Below are 20157 nucleotides of genomic sequence, written 5' to 3'. Positions count from 1 at the left end.
CATGGTCGCCGCAGGGAACGCTGGGAGATGTAGTCCGCATTTCCTTTCACAAAGAGTGCGGCTCCCGGCCCAAGGGAAAGGGCGGGGCAGGCGGGAAGAGGCCGTGCTTTCCGATTGGCTGAAGGGTCCGCGTCCGTTGGGGCGGGGAAAAGGCTGTGGAAGGATCGAGGCTGTGCTGGGAAATGAGTCTTCGTCAGACTTGAGGCCAGGAGGACAGGCACACGGAAGGGGACGAAGAATCCAGGGTGTGGCAGAAGACTCTGAAGGGAAGCTAAGGGGGACGGATCCAGCGAGACGTCGGGGGCAACAAACAAGGTTCTGAAAATGGACCGACATGTGAGGCCAAGATTGGCCTCGCTCAGTGACTTTCAGTTTGGAGCTGTTGCCACAGAGACAATCGAAGACGCTCTGCTCCACTTCGCCCAGCAGAATGAGCAAGCCGTGCAGGAGTCTGCGGGCCGGATGGGCAGCTTCAGGGAGACCCGGATCGTGGGTGGGGATGCAGGCCGGGGAGCTGGGCTTATGGGAGACTGGGCCACCTCTCTTTGAGGCACCGACCTTGAGATTCAGTGTCCCTTATTCATTCAAATAAGTTTCGTTAGTACCTACTCTTTGCCAGGCGCTGGGGGTACAGTGATGAGCAAGACTCACCAGCACCCTACCCTTTATTTCAACACGTATAGAGTACTTATTCTCCCTGCTTCCTGGGTTAGAAAGATGAACGAGAGATCTAGTCCCCGCTTTCAAACCATGTGTATAATCTTTGGAGGGTATTAGGACAAATCTGCAAATGACTAGGTACAAGTATGGTTAGATAAGTGACATACCAGATAAAACAAGCTTTTATGGGGATTGAAAGGAGAGATGGAGTGAGGTGGGGGTAGGATGAATTAAGGAGTCCTCCAGGCATCGTGGCATTTGAGGTAGACCCTGAAGGAAGGATAACATTTTGGCTGGTGAAGGTGGTGGATACGGACCGTCTTCCTCCCGTCCTTCTTTCCTTCTTTCCTTCCTTTTTACCGTGTTTCTTTCTCTCTCTCTCTTTTTTTTTTTTTTTTTTTTAGCTGCGCCAGGCGGCTTGTGGGAGTTCCCCACCCAGGGATTGAACCCAGGCCTCTGCAGTGAAAGCGCCAAATGCTAACCACTAGACCACCAGGGAACTCCCAGGACCATGGTTCTACTAAAAGGGGATAACATGAGTCAAGCTATGGAAATAGGGACATTTTGGGTGAATGTGGGTACCATGTCATCCAGGTTGGCCAGAGCCTGTGGAAGAGTAGTTGAAATCCAGACCAGAAAGTGGTTTGGAGACATTCCACGTGGAACTTTGAATGCCAAAGTGAGGAGTTTATACCTGACTTAATAGGAAAACAAGAAGGCACTGAGGGTTTTTGTTTTTGTCTTTTTCTTTTTTTTCATATGGGAGTGATATAACTGTAACCTTTGCCTTAGAAAAAATTATTTTGGCTGTGATGTAAAGGATGGACTGGAGTAAAGAGAGATGGGAGGTAGGAAGACCAGTGTAGTCTTTGTGAGTAGTTTTTTAGGTGATAGGGCAGAGGGAATGACAAGGGAGGTTGGATTAAAAACATTTCAGGGTAAAATCTAGGGTTCTGCAATGGATGAATTTTAAGAAGTGAAGAAGGCGAAGATGACTATGCCAAAGGGTTGAGCCTAGAAATATAGTGGTGCCATTAAGAGAAACACACACATACATTAAAATAAATAAAACGGGAGGAAATGTGACTTGTTTGGGAAAGAAAATAGCTTTTTTTTTTTTTAGTCATTAGAGGGTGCTTGGGTTTTTGTTTTTCTTTTTTTTCAAGATAGTAGTCATCTTTTCTTTTAAAATTTTATTTATTTATTTATTTATTTTTGGCTGTGTTGGGCCTTCGTTTCTGTGCGAGGGCTTTCTATAGTTGCGGCAAGCGGGGGCCACTCTTCATCGCGGTGCGCGGGCCTCTCACTATCACGGCCTCTCTTGTTGCAGAGCATAGGCTCCAGACGCGCAGGCTCAGTAGTTGTGGCTCACAGGCCTAGTTGCTCTGCGGCATGTGGGATCTTCCCAGACCAGGGCCCGAACCCGTGTCCCCTGCATTGGCAGGCGGATTCTCAACCACTGCACCACCAGGGAAGCCCAAGAAAATAGCTTTGATTTGAGACCTACTGAGTCTCAAGTGCTTGTGGGACATCTAGAGGAAGGTTTCTGGCAGGCTGTTTAAAGAGTAAGTCAGAAGAGAGGTCAAACTAGAGATAAGGGTTTGGGAGTTCTCTCCATAATGATACTGTTGAAACTGTGGAAGAGGATGAGCTCCTAGAGGGAGAGAAGAGAAGCGGGTCCAGTACAGTTCCTTGGGAGACATTTTGTGTTCAGAAAAGTGGAGTAGGAGGAAGAGTCATGAAGGAAATAAATGGAATGGTTGGGGAGTTAGGAACAGAACCTAGAGACCTTTGGAAGCAAGAGGAGAGTTTCATGGTCAGCAATTTCAGATACTTCACAGATATGAACACCAGGAATGATGATTGCCAAAGGGCCATGATATTTAACAATTTGGATGTATTTTCTGACCTTTGAGACAATCATTTCAGCAAGTTGTAAAAAATAGAAGCCAAATTGCAGAACATTAGGGAGTGAATGATGAAGTGGAAGCAGCAGGTGTAAGCTAGGCTTTCAAGAAATTTCACAGTCATGGAAGCTAGAGAGATAGAGCCCTAGCTTAAGAGAATAGAAGGGGAGGGTCTTTTAGTTAATAGATCTGAGTATGTTTGTACGGAGGTGGAGCCAGTAGCAGGAGAGAGGTGTAACCCTCATCCATTCCACCTAACCCAAACTGTTTTCTCGGCAAATTAAAATGGAAAATAGAAACAATTGCCCAGGTGATTCAGATCAAAAACAAAATAAAACCAAACAACTACACACACACACACACACACACACACACACACACGAAAACAAAGAAATAAAACCTAAGTTCCAGCAAATAAAAGGACTGGCTAATAACACACATTATGTGTTCTAGGATACTTTGCTTAATTGCTCAAACTAATTATCTTCTTCATTGGACACTGTTAGCAGAGCTTTGGCCGCTGTAATGATAAGGTTTTGTACATGTATCTATGTGTAACCTCTGTCAAGTAGATTGTTAAACTGTCTTGTACTAGCTTAACTTTTACAGATTTTTTTTCCTCTAAGTCAGATTTTCTCTGATGACATATGGTAATGGAAATTTGACTATATGTAATTCTTTGCTGATCAATGCTAGAAGTTCCTAGTTCTGCAGGAGCTTTGAGAACTAACGTTTATCCTTGTTTCCACCCTCTAATGATATTGCTAACTAAATAGAATTCTATCTGGGGCTGTTCTTTCAAAGAGAAACACAGGCAGCCTAAAATCTTGCCAAGGTATCTTACCCTTCCCACCTTCCCAATGACTTCCCCCACCCAAGTTGGGCTATGTTCCCTGATTTAGGGGATGCTGCTTCCAAACAAGCCACTTCAGAGTAACAAGCTTGCTCCTGGGGAGAGGCTCAGCCACCACAGATTTACCCAACAAACTGGTGGTGGATAAGTGGTGTCCAGCTGTAAGGTGAATTGTGTTTGTAAAGCAATGGGAGTTCTCCAGTGGGTGGTTACTAAACAAACAGTGTTATAAAGAATATCAAAGCTCCAGGAGGGACCTTTCTGTTCCTATCAACATTCCACTGAAAACAGAATATAGGGGTTAGGGTTTTTATCCATCCAAGAATCTCTCTTGAAGCTGGAGGTTCCCAGCATGGTGTAAAGGCCAACTAGACCAGCTGGTTTGTTTGTGTGTAGCTGGCCAAGCCTTTTATCAGCTGAGACCCATAGGAAGGCTCAAGGGGCCCTGAGGGGGCTCAGTAAGCCTTTGTTTTTGCACGCAGTCAGCCTCCTTTTCATGCCTCTCATTTGCCTATTGGCAACAAAGGGAAACAGGTTCAGCTTGGGTTGTTTCCGTCTCATCTTTCTCACCTCCTGACCCTCTTCCCTGGGCCCCATCATGGCTTTTACACAACGCCAAGAGTTCACAGAGTCGTTTTGGTTGCACCTTATGAATTAAGGTCTTCTTTCCTGTTTTGGCAGAGTTTGTTTTTCTCCTGTCTGAACAATGGTGTCTGGAGAAATCCGTGAGCTACCAGGCTGTAGAAATCCTAGAAAGGTAAAGCCTTGAGCATAAGGCCTTTGTGAGGGGTACCTCTCAGAATGCCTAATGTACCCAGACCTTTAAAAAAAAAAAAGCTAGTTGCCCCTTACCATGAGACCTGGTTTGCACCCTCTTTTTCTTGCAAATGTAAAATTTTTTAGCCAGCGATTGATATTGGAGAAGATGAGGTGTAACATGGTTTGAAGCACAAACTCCATTTAGTTTGAGTTGGATTGTTTCCCTTCCCCTTTCCCTTCTTTATAGGTTTATGATTAAGCAGGCAGAGAACATCTGCAGGCAAGCCTCAATCCAGCTGAGAGAGAAGACAGAGCCTCAGAATTGGAGGGCTCTGAAAGAGCAGCTTTTCAACAAGTTTATTCTGCGTCTTGTGTCATGTGTTCAGCTGGCAAGCAAACTTTCCTTCCACTACAAAGTAAGGAGCTGGGGTTGCGCGTGGGCACCTGAGTGTTAGAGAGAAACCAGTTCATACAAAGGTGGCTTTGAGAAACCCACTCCTAGGCTAGGTGATACTACTCATGCAGAAATTCCGGAGTGTAATTATGCTTCCTAAGCATACCTCCTAAACACACACACACACACACACACACACACACACACACACGAGTCACACAGAAGCAGTTATTAAATAGTCTGAAGTTCTGTTCCCAAAGTATAATTGCTGGACGGATGCCATCATTCATACAGGTCACCTTTCCTCCCCTTGGACTCAAGGACAGTTAAGGTGCCTGAATTGCCAACATACCTATTAGTATTAAAGGCAAACTATTACATTTATAAAGGATAAAATGTTTCCACATCACTATGCGATGTCTGTATAGTATCATTTATTCAACAAATATTTATTGTCTTCTATGGCCAGATGCTGCACTAGGTGCCATGGCTACAAGAGTAAAAATATTGTCTGTGCTCTCAAAGAATTTATTACCTAATGGGAGAAGACACACAGGCAAATAATGTGAGCAAGTGTTCTGATTAGTGTAAATACAGAGGGCTCTAAATATACCTAATCAGCCTTGGAGAGTCAAGGAAGTGTATTTAGAGAAAATGACTTTTTTTGGGGAACAAACAACAGAATATTTATTATCTTCCACCTGTTGTTAACCACTGCGCCACCAGGCAAGTCCCTGGTACGTGCACTTTAACCAATAGAGAAAAAGACTTCTTGCAGGGGAGGGTGGGGGAGATGGGTGGATCCTAAGGAAAGAGGGAGAAGAGGTAAGGAGAGCAGTGGGGGTGTTGGGGGTGTTGGGGGTGAGGAGGGAGATCCACATACAGGAAAGAGCATGTGTAGAGGCTTGGAGAGCATGTGGGTTTGGGGAGTGCAAGTAATTCTATATGACAAGTGTAGAGTGTAAGGGGGAATTACCAAGAGAGAAGATGAGATAAAGGCATGGACTGGATTGTGAAGGGCTTTGTTTACTATGCCAAGATGTATGACCTCTATTCTGACACCCTGCTCTTTCACTCTGTTTTGGTTTTCTTTGCTCAGAAAATCAGCAACGTTACAGTCCTGAATTTCCTCCAGGCTCTAGGGTATCTACACACTAAAGAAGAACTGCTGGAGTCAGAGCTTGATGTTTTGAAGTCCCTGAACTTCCAAATCAATCTGCCTACTCCCCTGGCATATGTGGAGATGCTCTTGGAGGTTTTAGGTACTTTATTAAGTGTGTCGGGCATGTGGGTTGGAGTCTTCCATAGAAGGCAGTAAGAATGTGCCTAGGGGTTTGAGGGCAGTGGGCAGAACCTGCCAATGAGGAACAGCAGGAAGCGCGCATTGACTGAGGAAAGTAGTTTCCTCTAGTACTTGTCAGGGAAACAAACGCCAGTCTCCGCACGTGGTTTGTATTTGGCCTCATTAAGCACACTCTTATTGTAGCATCAAAGAGTTGACTTTGTAGAGAGGCGTGAGATAAGAGGGGAACAAACAAATACACTCCAGTTGTATATATACTGTAGCTGGAGGTTTTTCTACCTCTCCCTTTGTCCTTTAAAATCGACCTCCAGCTACAGAGGTTTCTTACAGTGGAACACGGCAACCAGGAAGCACATGAGCAGCTCAACAGCTTTGTGTCACATGACAACTGTGATTATGATCAGAGAAGAGGGTACATAATGCTCTTTACCATGCGCATACTCCATCTAGGATACAACGGCTGTTTGGTGCCAGCCACACAGCTGTATGCAACCTGCCTGACCCTACTTGACCTAGTCTATCTTCTCCATGAACCTGTATATGAGAGCCTGCTGAGGGCTTCAATCGAGAACTCCACACCCAGTCAGCTGCAAGGGTAAGGCAACTCCTTTACTGTAGGCTCCTTCCAGAAACAGGGAGTCGGTAACATACCACAAGAACTTGGGAAATGGAATTTACCTAGCAAGGCACCCAGTCCACAGATAACCTGCATGGGTTATCTTGTTCTAATTAATATCCAGTATGTTGTTTGGATGGATGACTGAGCCCAATCAGCAAAACCCCAAAGGCTTTTACTTTTTTTTTTTTTTTTTAAATTATTTTTATTTATTTATTTATGGCTGTATTGGGTCTTCGTTTCTGTGCGAGGGCTTTCTCTAGTTGTGGCAAGTGGGGGCCACTCTTCATCGCGGTGCGCGGGCCTCTCACTATCGCGGCCTCTCTTGTTGCGGAGCACAGGCTCCAGACGCGCAGGCTCAGTAATTGTGGCTCACGGGCCCAGTTGCTCCGCGGCATGTGGGATCTTCCCAGACCAGGGCTCGAACCCGTGTGCCCTGCATTAGCAGGCAGATTCTCAACCACTGCGCCACCAGGGAAGCCCAAGGCTTTTACTTTTAAAATTTAAATGACTTCTAGTAATTAACATACTTTCATTCCTAGTTCTTCTTTTATAGCTGCTTATAATTTTAGATTACTGAACTGCTTTTATAGCCACTTAGGAAAAAAAGCCAGTCACAGGGTTGCAACTTGGACAAAAGTGTTTGATTACTGTAAAGTCAGAATGGTAAAAAGCCTCACAGTTACATTTGTTAGGGAGACAGATGGAACAACAAAAGGTCCGTAAACCATTCAGACAGGAGGCTCATGTTTTAATCCGCTGAGTTGGGGGAGGTTGGAAGAGGGAATCAATTAGCTATTATTTGACCATTTCTTTCCATCTATAAAAATTCCATGATCAACATAACTCATAGTTGAAGTCCCATAACCCTAGGATTTGGAAGATCAAGTGTCATTCTAGCTCCAAAATTAATATGGTTTTAATCACTTAGGGAAAAGTTTACTTCCGTGAAGGAAGACTTCATGCTGTTGGCAGTAGGAATCATTGCAGCAAGTGCTTTCATCCAAAACCATGCGTGCTGGAGCCAGGTATGCACCACTGAGCAGGACCGGCATGGTCAGAATTCATTTAATAGAAAGCATTCTCCCCTCAGTTAAAGGAAAACAGAAGACAAGCTATAAAAGGTAAGTGCCAAGACCCAGGATTAGGATGAATGAGCAGGATTTGGGAGAGAAAAAACTACGGTGGGACTGAAAAATGTTCTCCAGTTTTCCTCTTATGAAACTGGAAATGGAGGCCCAAGTTCAGCTTGTTCATGTCCCATTATGATAATCTGCTACTATGTTAGAGTCCAATAAGTGTATCCTCCCAAATAGAAAAAATGTCAAGACCCAAATATCCCTCTCATATTTCACAAAATTTATCTCCAGCAGAGGGAAATGTCTACCAGAAACTTTCCATGCTAACACTATCAGGGCAAAGGTATCCTAGTGTAATTTGGCCATCGGCAAACACTGGGATCTGGATTTAATCTTCTCTGTAAGCTCAGAGAAATGAAAAAATTTACATTTGGCTTGAGAAAACAGCCCCAGCAATGTGTCTGTGCACTAACACATGTTTATTTAGTAATAAGAAATCCGTCTCTGTTTCTGAAGGTTGCGGGGCATTTGCAAAGCATCACTGGCATTGCCTTGGAGAGCATTGCCGAACTCTCTTATGCAATCCTGACTCACAGCGTGGGAGCCAGCACTCCAGGTCGACAGCGGCCTGTTCCTCCCCACCTGGTGGCCGGAGCACTGAGGGCTGCTACTTCTCCAACACATGAGGCAGGCGGAATCCACCCAAAATAAACAGCCTTCTGTCACTGCACTCATCTCTCCCTTTCCTTACTTTCATACTCAGGGTACAGGAGTTCCAAGTATCTTCTGAGCTGTGTTTTATATTCCAACTTGATGCTTATTTTTCTGCATCAGAGAAAGAGTTAAGGTGAATAAGCATGTCCTTTTCGTCGTACCAGACTGAAAATGTCCAAGAGCTGGGACAAGATATTAGAATTTCAGTGAAATTAGTTTATTTTCGTTTAACAAGATATTTATGGCTTTCCTCTTAACTGTTCATTTTATTAAGGGAGAACATCAGACATGGAGATTAGTATTAACCAGGGGCTCAAAAACTGAGACCATCTGGGTGACCTTGACTGAGCATCAAGGAGGTAGCCTTTATTTCCCCTTAAAGTTAAACATCTCTGTTCTGTTACTGAGAGCTACACAAATAGGGCTTTCTCTACAGCTGTCTACTTTTCATTAAAGTCTTTTTAAAAAACTAACACCCATCTCTAAACATGTTTCAACAGACTTTCCACATACCTGCACTTGAACTCAATTCTCCCAGAATACAAAGTACTCTATTCTAGTTAAAGAAAAACCCAACAGTGCACCTCTGGGCAGTTATCAGACTGCAGTAAACCTTTTATTACAAATAATTAAATCTCTCCATGAGGTCTCAAACAGTATCAAACACAATTTCATATCTCTAACACAGAGCAGAGCAGGCATTCAGTACTAGAATCAAGTGAGAAGTGTTAAATTTCAAGCTTCTGATCACCTCACATGGTGACCAAAGCTTACATGTCATTTTCTCACGTTATCCAACTGTGCATCTCACACATCTTGTAGTCTCAGTGGAGACAAAAGTTTCTATTTCATATTCTAAGTGCAGGAAGTTGAGAGAGATAAAATCCAGTGAAAACACATCAATCTCAATTCAACTCAGTTTAAAAAAAAAAAAAAAGCAAACTTAAATTAGTTGTTTTGCGGGGACAAAGGGAAAGGAAGGCATGGGGTTAAGAGTCAAAACTGTGACAAAGGCCAGTTACTATACATGGCATGTTGTAGCTCTGGAAAGTATCTGTTATATTTTAAAATAAAGTGGCTTTTGTGGATTTTTTTTCTTTTTTGGTATTTGTAAACATGTGCTGTTTAATAGTACCCGAATTTAATTTAACCCTTTTTTTTTTTTTTGCACACAAAACAAAATTTAAAGCCTTTAAGGCAAACAAACCCCTAAGGAAAAAAGAAAGTCATTTGTTATAAAACTGTGAGGATACCCAAGCAAGACCCCACTTAAGATTCGTCAGCATGAACTTGAGAGCTTTTGTCCACTGTTCCTCAGAGTTAAACTGGGTTTTGATGGAATAGGAGCCACCGCTGCCTCCTGTGTCTTCAATCTTGCCTTTCTCCACATCCATCCTGCAAATGAACACAGCAGAACTCATTAGTAACTGAGATCCGAGTTAAGTCAGTTCAGGCAAATGGGCAGGGACTTGATCATGGGACCATTCACGTCATTTTATCTACTAAAGAACTCTTGGCAAGGAATGGTAGTGTATTTTGGATTTGCTTGAAAGCCCAATATCAAGAAGGCTGTCACAAGAGCCTCATTGTCATTGCAGAGTACAGGGACAAGACACACCCCCAAACAGATGAGAAGCCTGGAGCAGAGGGTAAGTGACGGTTACAGTACTCCTCACTGTTTTCCTAGGCATTCCTCACTTATGGGGAGAGAAGGGAGGCAGGAGAAAAGAAATGCTTTGTTTTGGGGTGATGGAAGCAGCTCAGCCTTACTCTCTTAACTAAGGTGTCCATCCATCTCTGGGCTCCTACAAAATTTGATCAAAGGAAGCACTCCTGTATATTTCCAAGGGTGTAAGGGAAAAACCTCCCTGAAATTGGAGAGCAGGCTTGAGCTCTGCACCAAGGAAATCCCCCACACCATCTAAGTCAACATTCTTTTTCTCCAGGGACCAGGTGGTTACATTCTGTCCTGTTTGCAGTGTTGGATCAGTCTCTGCCCATCAGTGTCAATGTGATCTTACTCCATTTTCTGCTTTCCCACTATGTGTACTAGTTTTGCCTCCATCCTTACTGTCCCTTCAATTCTGCTCACTCTGGTCCTGCTCTAGGTTCATTCAGCACCGGGGGATACTGACCTGTAAGGGAGACAAAAACGTGTCTCGCCTTTCTCAACCTCTTCTTTGAACTGCTGCACACAGTCCAGGAAAGCCACCATTGCGTGGTCAAACTTGTTGTCCCAGAAAAACCGCAGCCCCCCAGAACAGTACAGCGGCAGCTCCTGCCCGAGAAAAGAGAACTGGCTATAGGTGTGGCCCTAACACAGGCTACCGGAGATTGTTCCCAATCCTATCAATCTCTCAAGTCATGTTATGTCTGTATTCCACTGGCAACAGTAACCTTGGGCAAATAACAATGCACCTGAAACTGTTTCACCATCAGTGGAAATGTATTAAACATCTACCGCCCAGTGATGCCTTCCCCATCCTGGTGCACACATTCTCCTCTGATCTGCCCATATCCCTTCTCAACAACTGTAAAAATTTAATTTTCTCTACAGGCCCCAAAGAGCTAATCCTGAACTAGATAGGACATTGAACCAGACATTGGCTCAACATGAGATATCTCAGTCTAAGAAAGAAGCTAAATAATGCCATTATCAAAACTAAACCATTCCATTAGGAGGTACAAGGATTCTGTATTCCAGTGAAAGTGGACCTTCCTGGGTACCTTAGATTTGTCTGTCAGAGACTCCAGATACGAATGGTTTCCATAGGGAACAAGTCGATACCTAAAATGGAGATGCAGACAGAGATGGATACAGGACTCCTCCTAAAGTGATTACTGGGACGTTATAACCCAGTGATTTTCAGTCTTCAGCTACCCGAGGACCTCTATTATTATTTCCACTCCTCTCTCACCTCCCCATGGGCTCCATGTTTAAAAGGTTTCGTTTCCCAAACAAACTACATTTATTAGATAATTATCTGGGGGCCTTTTATGGATGCATGTATGTCCTGGTTTAGATTTAGAAACAAAAACTGAAAAACAGCTTTAGGAACACTAAGGTTATGGAGACAGGAAGTTGGGGACCACTGCTGTGGTTGTGCAGTTCGAGGACTGCTCAGTCATTGGAAAGGGCCTGTGGTGAGGGGAAAACCAGAAGCAGACAGTCTCCATGGACAGAATACTCCCAGTTCGTTGGGAGCAAGGGCTCTTGCCATAGTGGACAAGAGTACCAGGTGGGAGATAGAGATTATATCACAGACACACCACACTCAAGAAAGAACTACATTTCTTACCTCTGAAATTTCAGGCCCATCTTATTGGCCAGGGCATGAAGCAGCAACACTGTCTGGCCCCAAGCAGCGTTGATCTCATTCCATTCCACGGGGACACTGGGCAGGCGACCCAGTCTGAAGTTATTGATTGTGCCAAACTGTCCACTGTGCCTACAGGAGAAGGGCAGGGAAAAATACAGACAGAATTTAAAACTTAGCAAATTCTGAAATTTCCTGCTCTCACCTAAAACCTGGCATAAATCTCTCTCCTTATCTCCAGATTCATATATCCAAGCCCTACTTGGTTCTTTAAACACATGTCTAAAACGTGAGTCATCATCTTTCTCCCTGCTGCTCAGACGCCAAAGTAGAAACCTGGGCATCATCCTTGAATGCTCTCTCTCTCAGCTCCCTTCCCCCCAACACCACCAAGCTCTGTTGAGTCTACCTCCTAAACCTCTTAAATCTGCCCACTTCTCTTCAGACTCAATGCTATGACTCTACCCTCTCCTGTTTAGATTCCTACTGACAAGTTTCCTTACCAACAATCTTGCCCTCTTACCCCAAGTCATTTCTCACATTACAGGTAAAGCCATCATTCACAAATGCAACTGTACTCATGTCACTTTCCTGACTAAAATGCTTCAGTGGCTCCCACTGCCTTTTGGACAAAGTCCATATCCCTTAATGAGGCCTACAAGATCCTTTAGGAATTGGTAACGCTCCAGTTTCATATCCTGTCGTTCTCTGCTTCACCCTCAATCTCCAGTCACAATAAGCTCCGTTCAGTTCAGTGGGAGATTACCACTCCCACTTTCCTCTGTTTCTTTGCACGTGATGTTCTCTCTGCCAGGAACAACCCCCCTCCTCTGCAGACTTATACTCCATATCTCAGCTTAAACATCAACCTCCTCTGGGGGAATCGTTCCACGCAGCCTCCTCAAATTGGGTAAAGTGCCCTTATGTGTTCTCACAGCACCCAGGGTTCACCATGACCACACTGCATTACAAGTGCCTGTTACCGAGCCATCTCGCCCAAGCAAAATGGATATTGCTTGCTGTTGCCTTCCTCGTGCTTAGCACAGTGCCACCACACAGTAGATGCTCAAAAGATACCATTTGAAATGGATAAAATGTCAAATAAATGAATAAACAAATGACCCCGGGGGTCAAGAAATCAGCACCAGGCAGATGACCAGATTTTCACGTAGCTGGAGAGCTCCAATCTTTCCCTTTCCTTGGAAGAATGGAAGTCACCAAGCTCTAGAATTCCAATCCCCTGACTGTGCCTATCCCGTCACAAGGAGTGAAAGAAACCTAGATGGGGTGAAAATGACACAGACCCCTATTCCGTGGGAAGTGGGCACCCTGGTGTAGCAGCCAGCAGCTAACGTCCAGGTACGTGGTGCTTCCCAGACGCTCCTCACCCTCCAACCCTCATTACCAAATGTGGAAGGTTGCGTTAAAGACGTTGGTTTTCTTCAGCTTGTCCAGCTGCATCTGGGCGTAACGCATCTGGTTTTCTACACTCTTCAGCTCATCATCCAGTTCTAGCTGTTGTCGTTTAAATTCACTATATTCCCTTTGATACCTGTGAACAGCCAAGGTGACCATGAAAGGCTGTTTGGGGGCTAAAATTTCTCTCCCACCACCCCCCTTAATGATTTCTTCTAGTGTTTATGGTCACTTCTAGTTACAGCATCTTTTACGTTTGGCAAAGATCGCACTCACAGGAACATACTTGCCCTAGATGTTTTGCCTGGGAGGAACAGAAATGTCTCAAATACCAGCTGCCCATATGGAAAACGGGGAGGAAAATAGGACTCTCCCAAACCAGGACCAGACACCTCTTGGATTTCTGATCTTTTCCAGAAACAAGGTGAGTTAGTCAATGGTGGTTTCTTCCCTGAATTGGCCATAATTGAGCGTCTATCACTTCACCTCTATATCCTTATTAACTTTTAAATGGTTAGTATACATCATTTCTAATGGAACTTGTTACACTATCCCATGAAAAAATTAACTTTGTTCAATGTCTTTCACTTGCCCACCCTTAGTTACTGTGGACACTGCCTCCTCCACTAGACAGAGGGTTCTCTCAGGTCAAGAGCACCACTGAAATTCCTGAGCTGGAAAAGAACGAACGTGGGCCAACAGGCTCATCTCTCCAGAGGAGTATGCCGGGTTCAGTGGCTGACTCAGCCAGACGAGCCCAGGTCCCTACAGGACAGAGCTGTGACTACAGGCCTGGTTCTCGGCTCTCTGTTTAACCAACGCTTTTGCCACTTAATCATGCTGACCCTTCATACGTAATCCTCCCAACCAACCTCTAGAAACAGGGCCTGGAAACAATATGCAGGATCCAGAGCAGACATGCTGCTGAATGACAGCTCACTGCAGTTTACAAACTAATCAGACACATTCAGCTGGAAGCCATGTCCGCTCCTGGAGCCTTGAGGGCAGGAAGGTAGAAGAACAGGGTGATCACTCACTGCGCTTCCTCCTGATCCAACCTCTCAGCCTCAGCCTGGACCTTCTCGAGATTTTCTGCCACTATCTGACGGTTCTTTTCCACATCTTCCAGCTCTTGGATCAGCCTCTCCTCCTCTAATGCCAGCTCCTTTAGCTCCATCTGGAGCTGTTCGCTGTCATCTTCATTCATTTGCTCTAAGATTTCCAAGCAGCGTCTGCCAAGGACACAGGCAGGGAAAGCTTATCAGAGGGAAACTGTTATTCCTTTTATCTGTGTGGAGCACAGCTCCTGGGTAAGGGCCACGCAGCCCCAGAGCAGTGAGAGCTCTAAGATTCAGAGCTCCGTTCCCGGGCCCAGGCTCTGGAGGTACTCACTTGTAGTTCTGACACTCATTTTCAGTGACGTTGAGCTGAGTGTCCAGCTGGTCTAAAAGAGTATCTGTGCATTCCTCACACAGTGGGTGATCCACATCTGTCTGGCCTGACATGATGTCGAAAAGGTCCCCAGTGACCTGGAAGTGTGGGAGAGTCAGGGTAGGGCCTGCCCCATGCTACCTGCCCAGGCACCCCCTCTACCAGCCAGGCCCACTGCCTGACACCAGAATGAGGCAGACTTGCCTTCAGTCTTCGGCTGAGGTTCTCCATGGTGCCACCGTCGGATGCCTCCCCGATCAGAGTAAAGCTGTTGGCACTTTCTGTAGACATCATCCTGCAGACAGCCCCCCGCCCACGGGCCTCATGAGGGAGCAGAGAGGCCTCCTCCACCTACTGCAGTGCCAGTGGCAGAGACTCTCAAGCACCGGCTGAGGGCCCTCAAGGCACATACCCACTCCTAGCCCGACTGACCTCCCAAGGGTACCTCTCTCCCAAGGGAAGGCCATGCTGGTCTTCCACAGGGACACTCAGCACGAAGGTTGGCCTGGATGGACTAAGGTGGGGAGACGGGGCATCAAAAACTGATATGTGTGTGTCTATAGCAGAAAAGTAAGGAGAATCAGGAAAGACCATTTCTTAATATTACACCCCTTGCCAGCCACCTTCACATGCATCAATAACTAAGAACCTGAACATCTAACAACATTTGCTACCTTAAAACTTTTCAAGGGCCCATCTCTTTTATTAGTCAATCACGCTCTCAACTTTTCTCAATTCTTCATCATGAGGGATATTGTCCTTTCCCACTGTGTGAATGGCTACAGGAAAAACTCAATCAATACTGGAAAGTGATGGGCCAGGTATAAGGGAATATGTCTTTTCTGGAAGAGCCAGAAGGCTAGGTGATGATTCATCTTCATCACCTGGCTCCAGGTCTCAATTCTGGGTTTAATTAAAATTCTACTGGCCTTTGGCAAGGAACAGGGGGCTGAGGAGTAGTAGGCACCTGGCTGGGGGGATGAATCTGCGAGAGACACCATCCTGGCGAGTTTCAATAAATGGCTCCTGGGGAGGAAATAAGAGAGCATTAGAATCCTGGCAGCTTAGAGATGGAGTCTATTTCCCCAGTGGCCTCAGAACTATTTGGCTTTACCCTTGATTGATAACTACAAGACTTGAGAAACCACAGAGACTTAAGAAATGGGTGTTATATAGCCAATCCTTGGATACTTGCACTAAGAAAGGACGCTTGGTACAGACAAACCCCAAGTCCCATTTGATTTTTTGTGGGGAACAGCATTTCCTAACCATGTGATACTCTATTATATTTGCATTTACCAGTCAAGGTAGGGGAGAGAATGCCCTAAATCATGGCACAAGGAAAAAGCCAGAGCAGACTGCAATGAAGTTTACCATGGCATAGAACAAAGTAGATACTTCGTGTTTTCCATACTTTGATATAACTTATATGTGATCAAAATCTTATGACATTGATCTCTGACAATGAAAATTATCACTCATGTTATCACGTTTAAAAAAATTACACATTCTCTAACACTGACAACCCTTTCTAACTAGTGTAATCACACAATTCAATGTCCAAACCAAGATACTTTTGAGACTAGAGAGGAGTGGATATTAATAATTAGCTAGGACAACACCAGGTAAACCAGGAATGCCCTGGGATGACCTGTGTATCCAGGTCATCCCATCTCCCACCTATAATGGCTTATAATTCCACTTCAAATAAAGAAGAGCCTCTCTTCACATTTTTGAATGGAGGCCTCATTCAGCAACCCTGTGACCTCAGGTGCACTTCTGTGTCCCCAATGATCCACAGTGGCCTGATCATGCAGAACGTCTCATGTTAACCAGAGATCCGAAACATCTGGGGGCTCTAAGAGCACCAAGTACCCTGCAGAAATCCACCTTGCATTCCAGTGTTTTCATACCTCTCCTGAGTTAGCCTCTTCCTCCTGGGTCTCTCCTGGTTTCACCTGGGCTGTGGCAAGTAATGGAGCTAAGAGCAAGGAAAATATCGAAGCTTTCAGAAAGAGTCTTCTCAGAGCAGAAGCATGTACGACAGTATAAGAATCAGAAATATCCTCCACCTTTTTCTTAAAGTACAATTTATACAAAGAAGAATCTGTTGTCTTTTTTCCCTTACACCCATTAAATTGGATTAAGGGATTGTTAAATTTTTTCCAGTATAATGGTATGATTATGTCTTTAAAGAGACACCTTACCTTTCAAAAATACTTACTAAAATATTTATGGTATTTATATGTTTGGGATTTGCTTCTAAATAATTTGGGGTGGGAGGGGAATGGATGGGGCTGTAGATGAAAACATGGTTAAATATGGATGGATAATTTTAATTAATTAATAAATTAATTTTTGGCTGTGTTGGGTCTTCGTTGCTGCACGCGGGCTTTCTCTAGTTGCGGCGAGCGGGGGCTATTCTTTGCTGTGGCACGCGGGCTTCTCATTGCAGTGGTTTCTCTTGTTGCGGAGCACGGGCTCTAGGCACGCGGGCTTCAGTAGCTGTTGCACATGGGCTCAGCAGTTGTGGTTCGCAGGCTCTAGAGCGCAGGCTCAGTAGTTGTGGCACACGGGCTTAGTTGCTCCGTGGCATGTGGGATCTTCCCAGACCAGGGCTCGAACCCGTGTTCCCTACATTGGCAGGCGGATTCTTAACCACTGCGCCACCAGGGAAGTCCTTGTATGGATAATTGTTGAAGATCAGTGATGAGTACATGGGGGTTCATCATAAACTTTGAAGTTTTCCATAACAAAAGTTAATATCCCCTTTCCCTCAGAATAAGTGGGAAGGAACATGAGAGAACTTTCTGGGAAGATGAAAGCTTTCTACATCACAATGGAAATCTAAGTTACATGAGTGCATACACTTGTCAAAAACATACAGCTAAGGGGAATTCCCTGGCGGCCCAGTGGTTAGGACTCCGCGCTCTCACTGCCAAGGGCCCAGATTCAATCCCTGGTTGGGGAACTAAGATCCCACATCCCACAGGCTGTGTGGCATAGCCAAAAAAAAAAAGCTAAGATTTGTAATGTATAAATCTTGACAATTAGGGACTTCCCTGGCGGTCCAGTGGTTAAGACTCCGCACTTCCACTGCAGTGGGCGCGGGTTCCAGCCCTGGTTGGGGTACTAACAACCCACATGCTGCACGGTGTGGCCAAAAACCAAAAAACTTGACAATTAAAAATTGTCAATTCATGACAATTTACCTTAAAAAAAAAAAGGAAGTAAAGAGCAAAGTAACTGAGTGGAGATGGGAGGTGAATGGAGGTATAGAGAAAACAAGAATGGCAGGATGTAGCTAATTGTTGAAGCTGGATGATGGATACAAGGGAGTTCACTATGCTATTCTCTTGACTGTATGTTTGAAATTTTTCATAATAAAAAGTTTAAAATATATTAAAGAGATAATTCCCCTCAGAGAAGAAAAATCAGGTATTAATAATAATAGTTAATATTTACTGAGTACTTTTCCCCAGCATATTCTTAAGTATTTATGGTCTGTCATATTTGATCCTTACAACTACCTTGAGATTGTTTTACATTTTACAGATAAAGAAAACCAAGAGACCAGGGTTAAGAGAGATGAAGTAACTTGCAAAAAGCCATTCAGCTAGTAAATGACAGGATTTAAATCTAAGCAGGTTGACTCTAGACCCATGAGCTTATTTTAACTGTCTATTCAGTCTTTTCTTTTTTTCTAGCTTCATCTCACTTCTTGGGACTTTGAGACTCTGTTCCTCTACTTATCAGCTGTTGGCCACTGGGTGAGTCACTTAACCTCTCTAAGCCTCAATTCCTCATGGATAAAATGATAATTTTACTACTACTCCATAGGGGAGTATAACTGTACTACTCCATAGGGGTTAAAAGTAATGCATGTAACGCACTTGGTATATAAGTCCTCAACAATTGCCGTTTATTTTATTTTATTTATTTTTTGCCGTTTATTTTTAAATGTACATATTCCTTTACTCTGAAACAACAGAAGCAGAAAACTAAGGACCTTTCCTTGCTATAGAAAGCTCTCAGAAGCACACAGTGTCAAAATTCTTTTATGTTCTCGATAAGAAAACAAGAAGCCAGAGAGACGACGCGACTTCTGAGGCTCACAGGGCGTGTCTGTGGCAAGCTATGTGCAGTCTTTAAGACCTTCATCTCCAAAGCTGCCCACTTTCAACGATCTTGACCACCCTCTAAGGGTCTCGCTGACCTGTGAGCTCCTGGATGGTGACACGGTCCAGGATCTTGAAGCTCGTGTCCAGTTTCAGGGGCTGGCTGCAGCGCTGACACACGAAGCTCACCTGCATGGTGCTGCTGGATGTCTTAGACCCCTCCATCCCTACGGCGGTGGAAAGGAGACGATGTTAGGGAGAATCGGCGGCCTTGAACCCCCGGCCCGGGGCTACCACCAGCCTAACTATTACGGTGAAGGGGTAAAATCTCCGCCCGCACCGTTCCCTGTAGGAGCGGTAGGATACCAGGCGGACCTGCTTCCGGGGCAGCCCCGGCAAAGGCAGTTTACAGCTCCAAGTCAGGGAGGGTCTGCAATAGGGGCCGTGAGGGTTCCCAAGTTCCCTTCTAAGGTAGCGGTTCAGCCCCCGACGCTCTTCATCTCGGGACTCGGAGCCCGCCACCCTGGTCCGGCCTACCGCGGGGGCACTGTGGCCTCGGGTCTGTCCGGGTGCGGGGCCTCCAGGACTGCCATCGCCCAGCCTTCAGCTACTTCCCGATCGGCCAGCGGAGGACTTCCGCCGTGACCGGACGTGACGTCACGACGGCTGCAGCTGCTCTGGGAGTCAATCTTGGTCCACTCGCTTCCGACCGGCTGCCATCTCTAGAGGCTGAGCTGGGAATCCCGGCAGGCGTCGGCCGGCGGGCTGATGTTGCGAGGGGAAGTGGAAGGACCGAGTTGGGAGGGAGTCAGGACACTCTCCCGTTTTCTAATGCAGTGACTTTTCTTCAGATTTGTCACTTCAGAGCGGAGCCACTTTCATTATTCACTGCTGTGTTAGTTTTTAAAGTTTCTCGTTGGGAGAGCTGGGCGCCCGAGAGAGTGGTAGACACACTTAGAGGGGAAAGTGAGGAGGTAAACTTTATTGTTTCATTTTATATTTTAAAATTTCAATTATAATTAGGGAAAGCCGAACACTTCAGATATTGAAACGTATTATGAAATTGTAAAACTAAACCATTTTTGTCTTGGTGCAGGAATATCAGTGGAACAGAATAGAGTTCAAAAATAGACCAAGTGTACAGGGGGATTTAGTATGTGATAAAGCTAGTATTTCAAATCAGTGGGGAAATTAACTACTTAGTAAGTGATGGGTGGGGCCAAAGAGCCATGTAAATGGTGGTGAGCTGAATCTTCTACTTCACTTTATACCAAGTTAGTCACAAATTTCAGTGTCAAAAATACAATGATTAAAGGTACTAGATGAAAGCATGAGTGAATATTTTTTATAATCTTGAAGTAAAGAAGGTCTGTCTAAGCATGACATGAAAATCAGAAGCTGAAAAGGAAACTACTGAATTTTACTCAAAAATTAAAACTTTCTGAACTATCAAAGACACTGTAAAAAAAAGTTATGAAAGAAAAATATGGAAAATAGTTGCAGCTCATAAGAAAGAAGGTAAGTTTTCTTAATATACAGAAGTCTATTCAATCAATAAAAATACCGATAGGCCAGTAATGAAATGGGCAA

At 44.7% G+C, this 20157-nt stretch overlaps 2 protein-coding genes across 4 annotated transcripts; one reads left to right on the top strand and one right to left on the bottom strand.

Annotated features, from left to right (window-relative positions):
• Positions 1-164: 164 nt before the first annotated feature.
• CNTD1 (cyclin N-terminal domain containing 1) lies at positions 165-9453 on the top strand. Its single transcript, XM_007177719.3, has 7 exons — positions 165-493; positions 4102-4177; positions 4427-4595; positions 5673-5835; positions 6327-6471; positions 7424-7520; positions 8088-9453. Exons 1-7 carry the CDS (start codon positions 325-327, stop codon positions 8280-8282), a joined length of 1014 nt encoding a protein of 337 aa, XP_007177781.2. The 5' UTR covers positions 165-324; the 3' UTR covers positions 8283-9453.
• Positions 8034-19239, bottom strand: BECN1 (beclin 1). 3 transcript variants are annotated; one of them, XM_007177715.3, is made up of 14 exons: positions 19105-19239; positions 18666-18794; positions 16363-16430; positions 15417-15475; positions 14895-14963; positions 14654-14744; positions 14411-14547; positions 14056-14250; positions 13008-13154; positions 11585-11734; positions 11013-11073; positions 10421-10563; positions 9539-9680; positions 8034-8396 (listed from the first exon to the last, which is right to left on the bottom strand). In XM_007177715.3, exons 2-14 carry the CDS (start codon positions 18790-18792, stop codon positions 8370-8372), a joined length of 1416 nt encoding a protein of 471 aa, XP_007177777.1. In that variant the 5' UTR covers positions 18793-18794; positions 19105-19239; the 3' UTR covers positions 8034-8369. The 3 variants fall into 3 exon arrangements, with proteins under 3 accessions (XP_007177777.1, XP_007177775.2, XP_007177779.1); XM_007177713.3 differs by lacking the exons at positions 8034-8396; positions 19105-19239 and adding an exon at positions 18943-19095 and having other exon boundaries at positions 8875-9680; XM_007177717.2 differs by lacking the exons at positions 8034-8396; positions 14895-14963 and having other exon boundaries at positions 8875-9680; positions 19105-19238.
• Positions 19240-20157: the final 918 nt, after the last annotated feature.

This window comes from Balaenoptera acutorostrata, chromosome 20 (assembly GCF_949987535.1).
Source record: "Balaenoptera acutorostrata chromosome 20, mBalAcu1.1, whole genome shotgun sequence".
Classification (NCBI taxonomy): Eukaryota; Metazoa; Chordata; class Mammalia; order Artiodactyla; family Balaenopteridae; genus Balaenoptera; species Balaenoptera acutorostrata.
This window is presented reverse-complemented; position numbering and strand designations above follow the sequence as displayed.

What these genes read in the sequence shown, in the direction of transcription:
- CNTD1 (XM_007177719.3), top strand. Translation starts at nt 325, where the DNA reads ATGGACCGACATGTGAGGCCAAGATTGGCCTCGCTCAGTGACTTTCAG. An exon ending in ACACCCAGTCAGCTGCAAGG is followed by an intron (nt 6,472 to 7,423) that starts GTAAGGCAACTC and finishes TTAATCACTTAG; the next exon opens with GGAAAAGTTTACTTCCGTGA. An exon ending in ACCATGCGTGCTGGAGCCAG is followed by an intron (nt 7,521 to 8,087) that starts GTATGCACCACT and finishes CTGTTTCTGAAG; the next exon opens with GTTGCGGGGCATTTGCAAAG.
- BECN1 (XM_007177715.3), bottom strand. Translation starts at nt 18,792, where the DNA reads ATGGAGGGGTCTAAGACATCCAGCAGCACCATGCAGGTGAGCTTCGTG. An exon ending in GGCCTTCCCTTGGGAGAGAG is followed by an intron (nt 14,745 to 14,894) that starts GTACCCTTGGGA and finishes GGCTGTCTGCAG; the next exon opens with GATGATGTCTACAGAAAGTG. An exon ending in ATGGGCCTGAAATTTCAGAG is followed by an intron (nt 11,074 to 11,584) that starts GTAAGAAATGTA and finishes TCTCCATTTTAG; the next exon opens with GTATCGACTTGTTCCCTATG.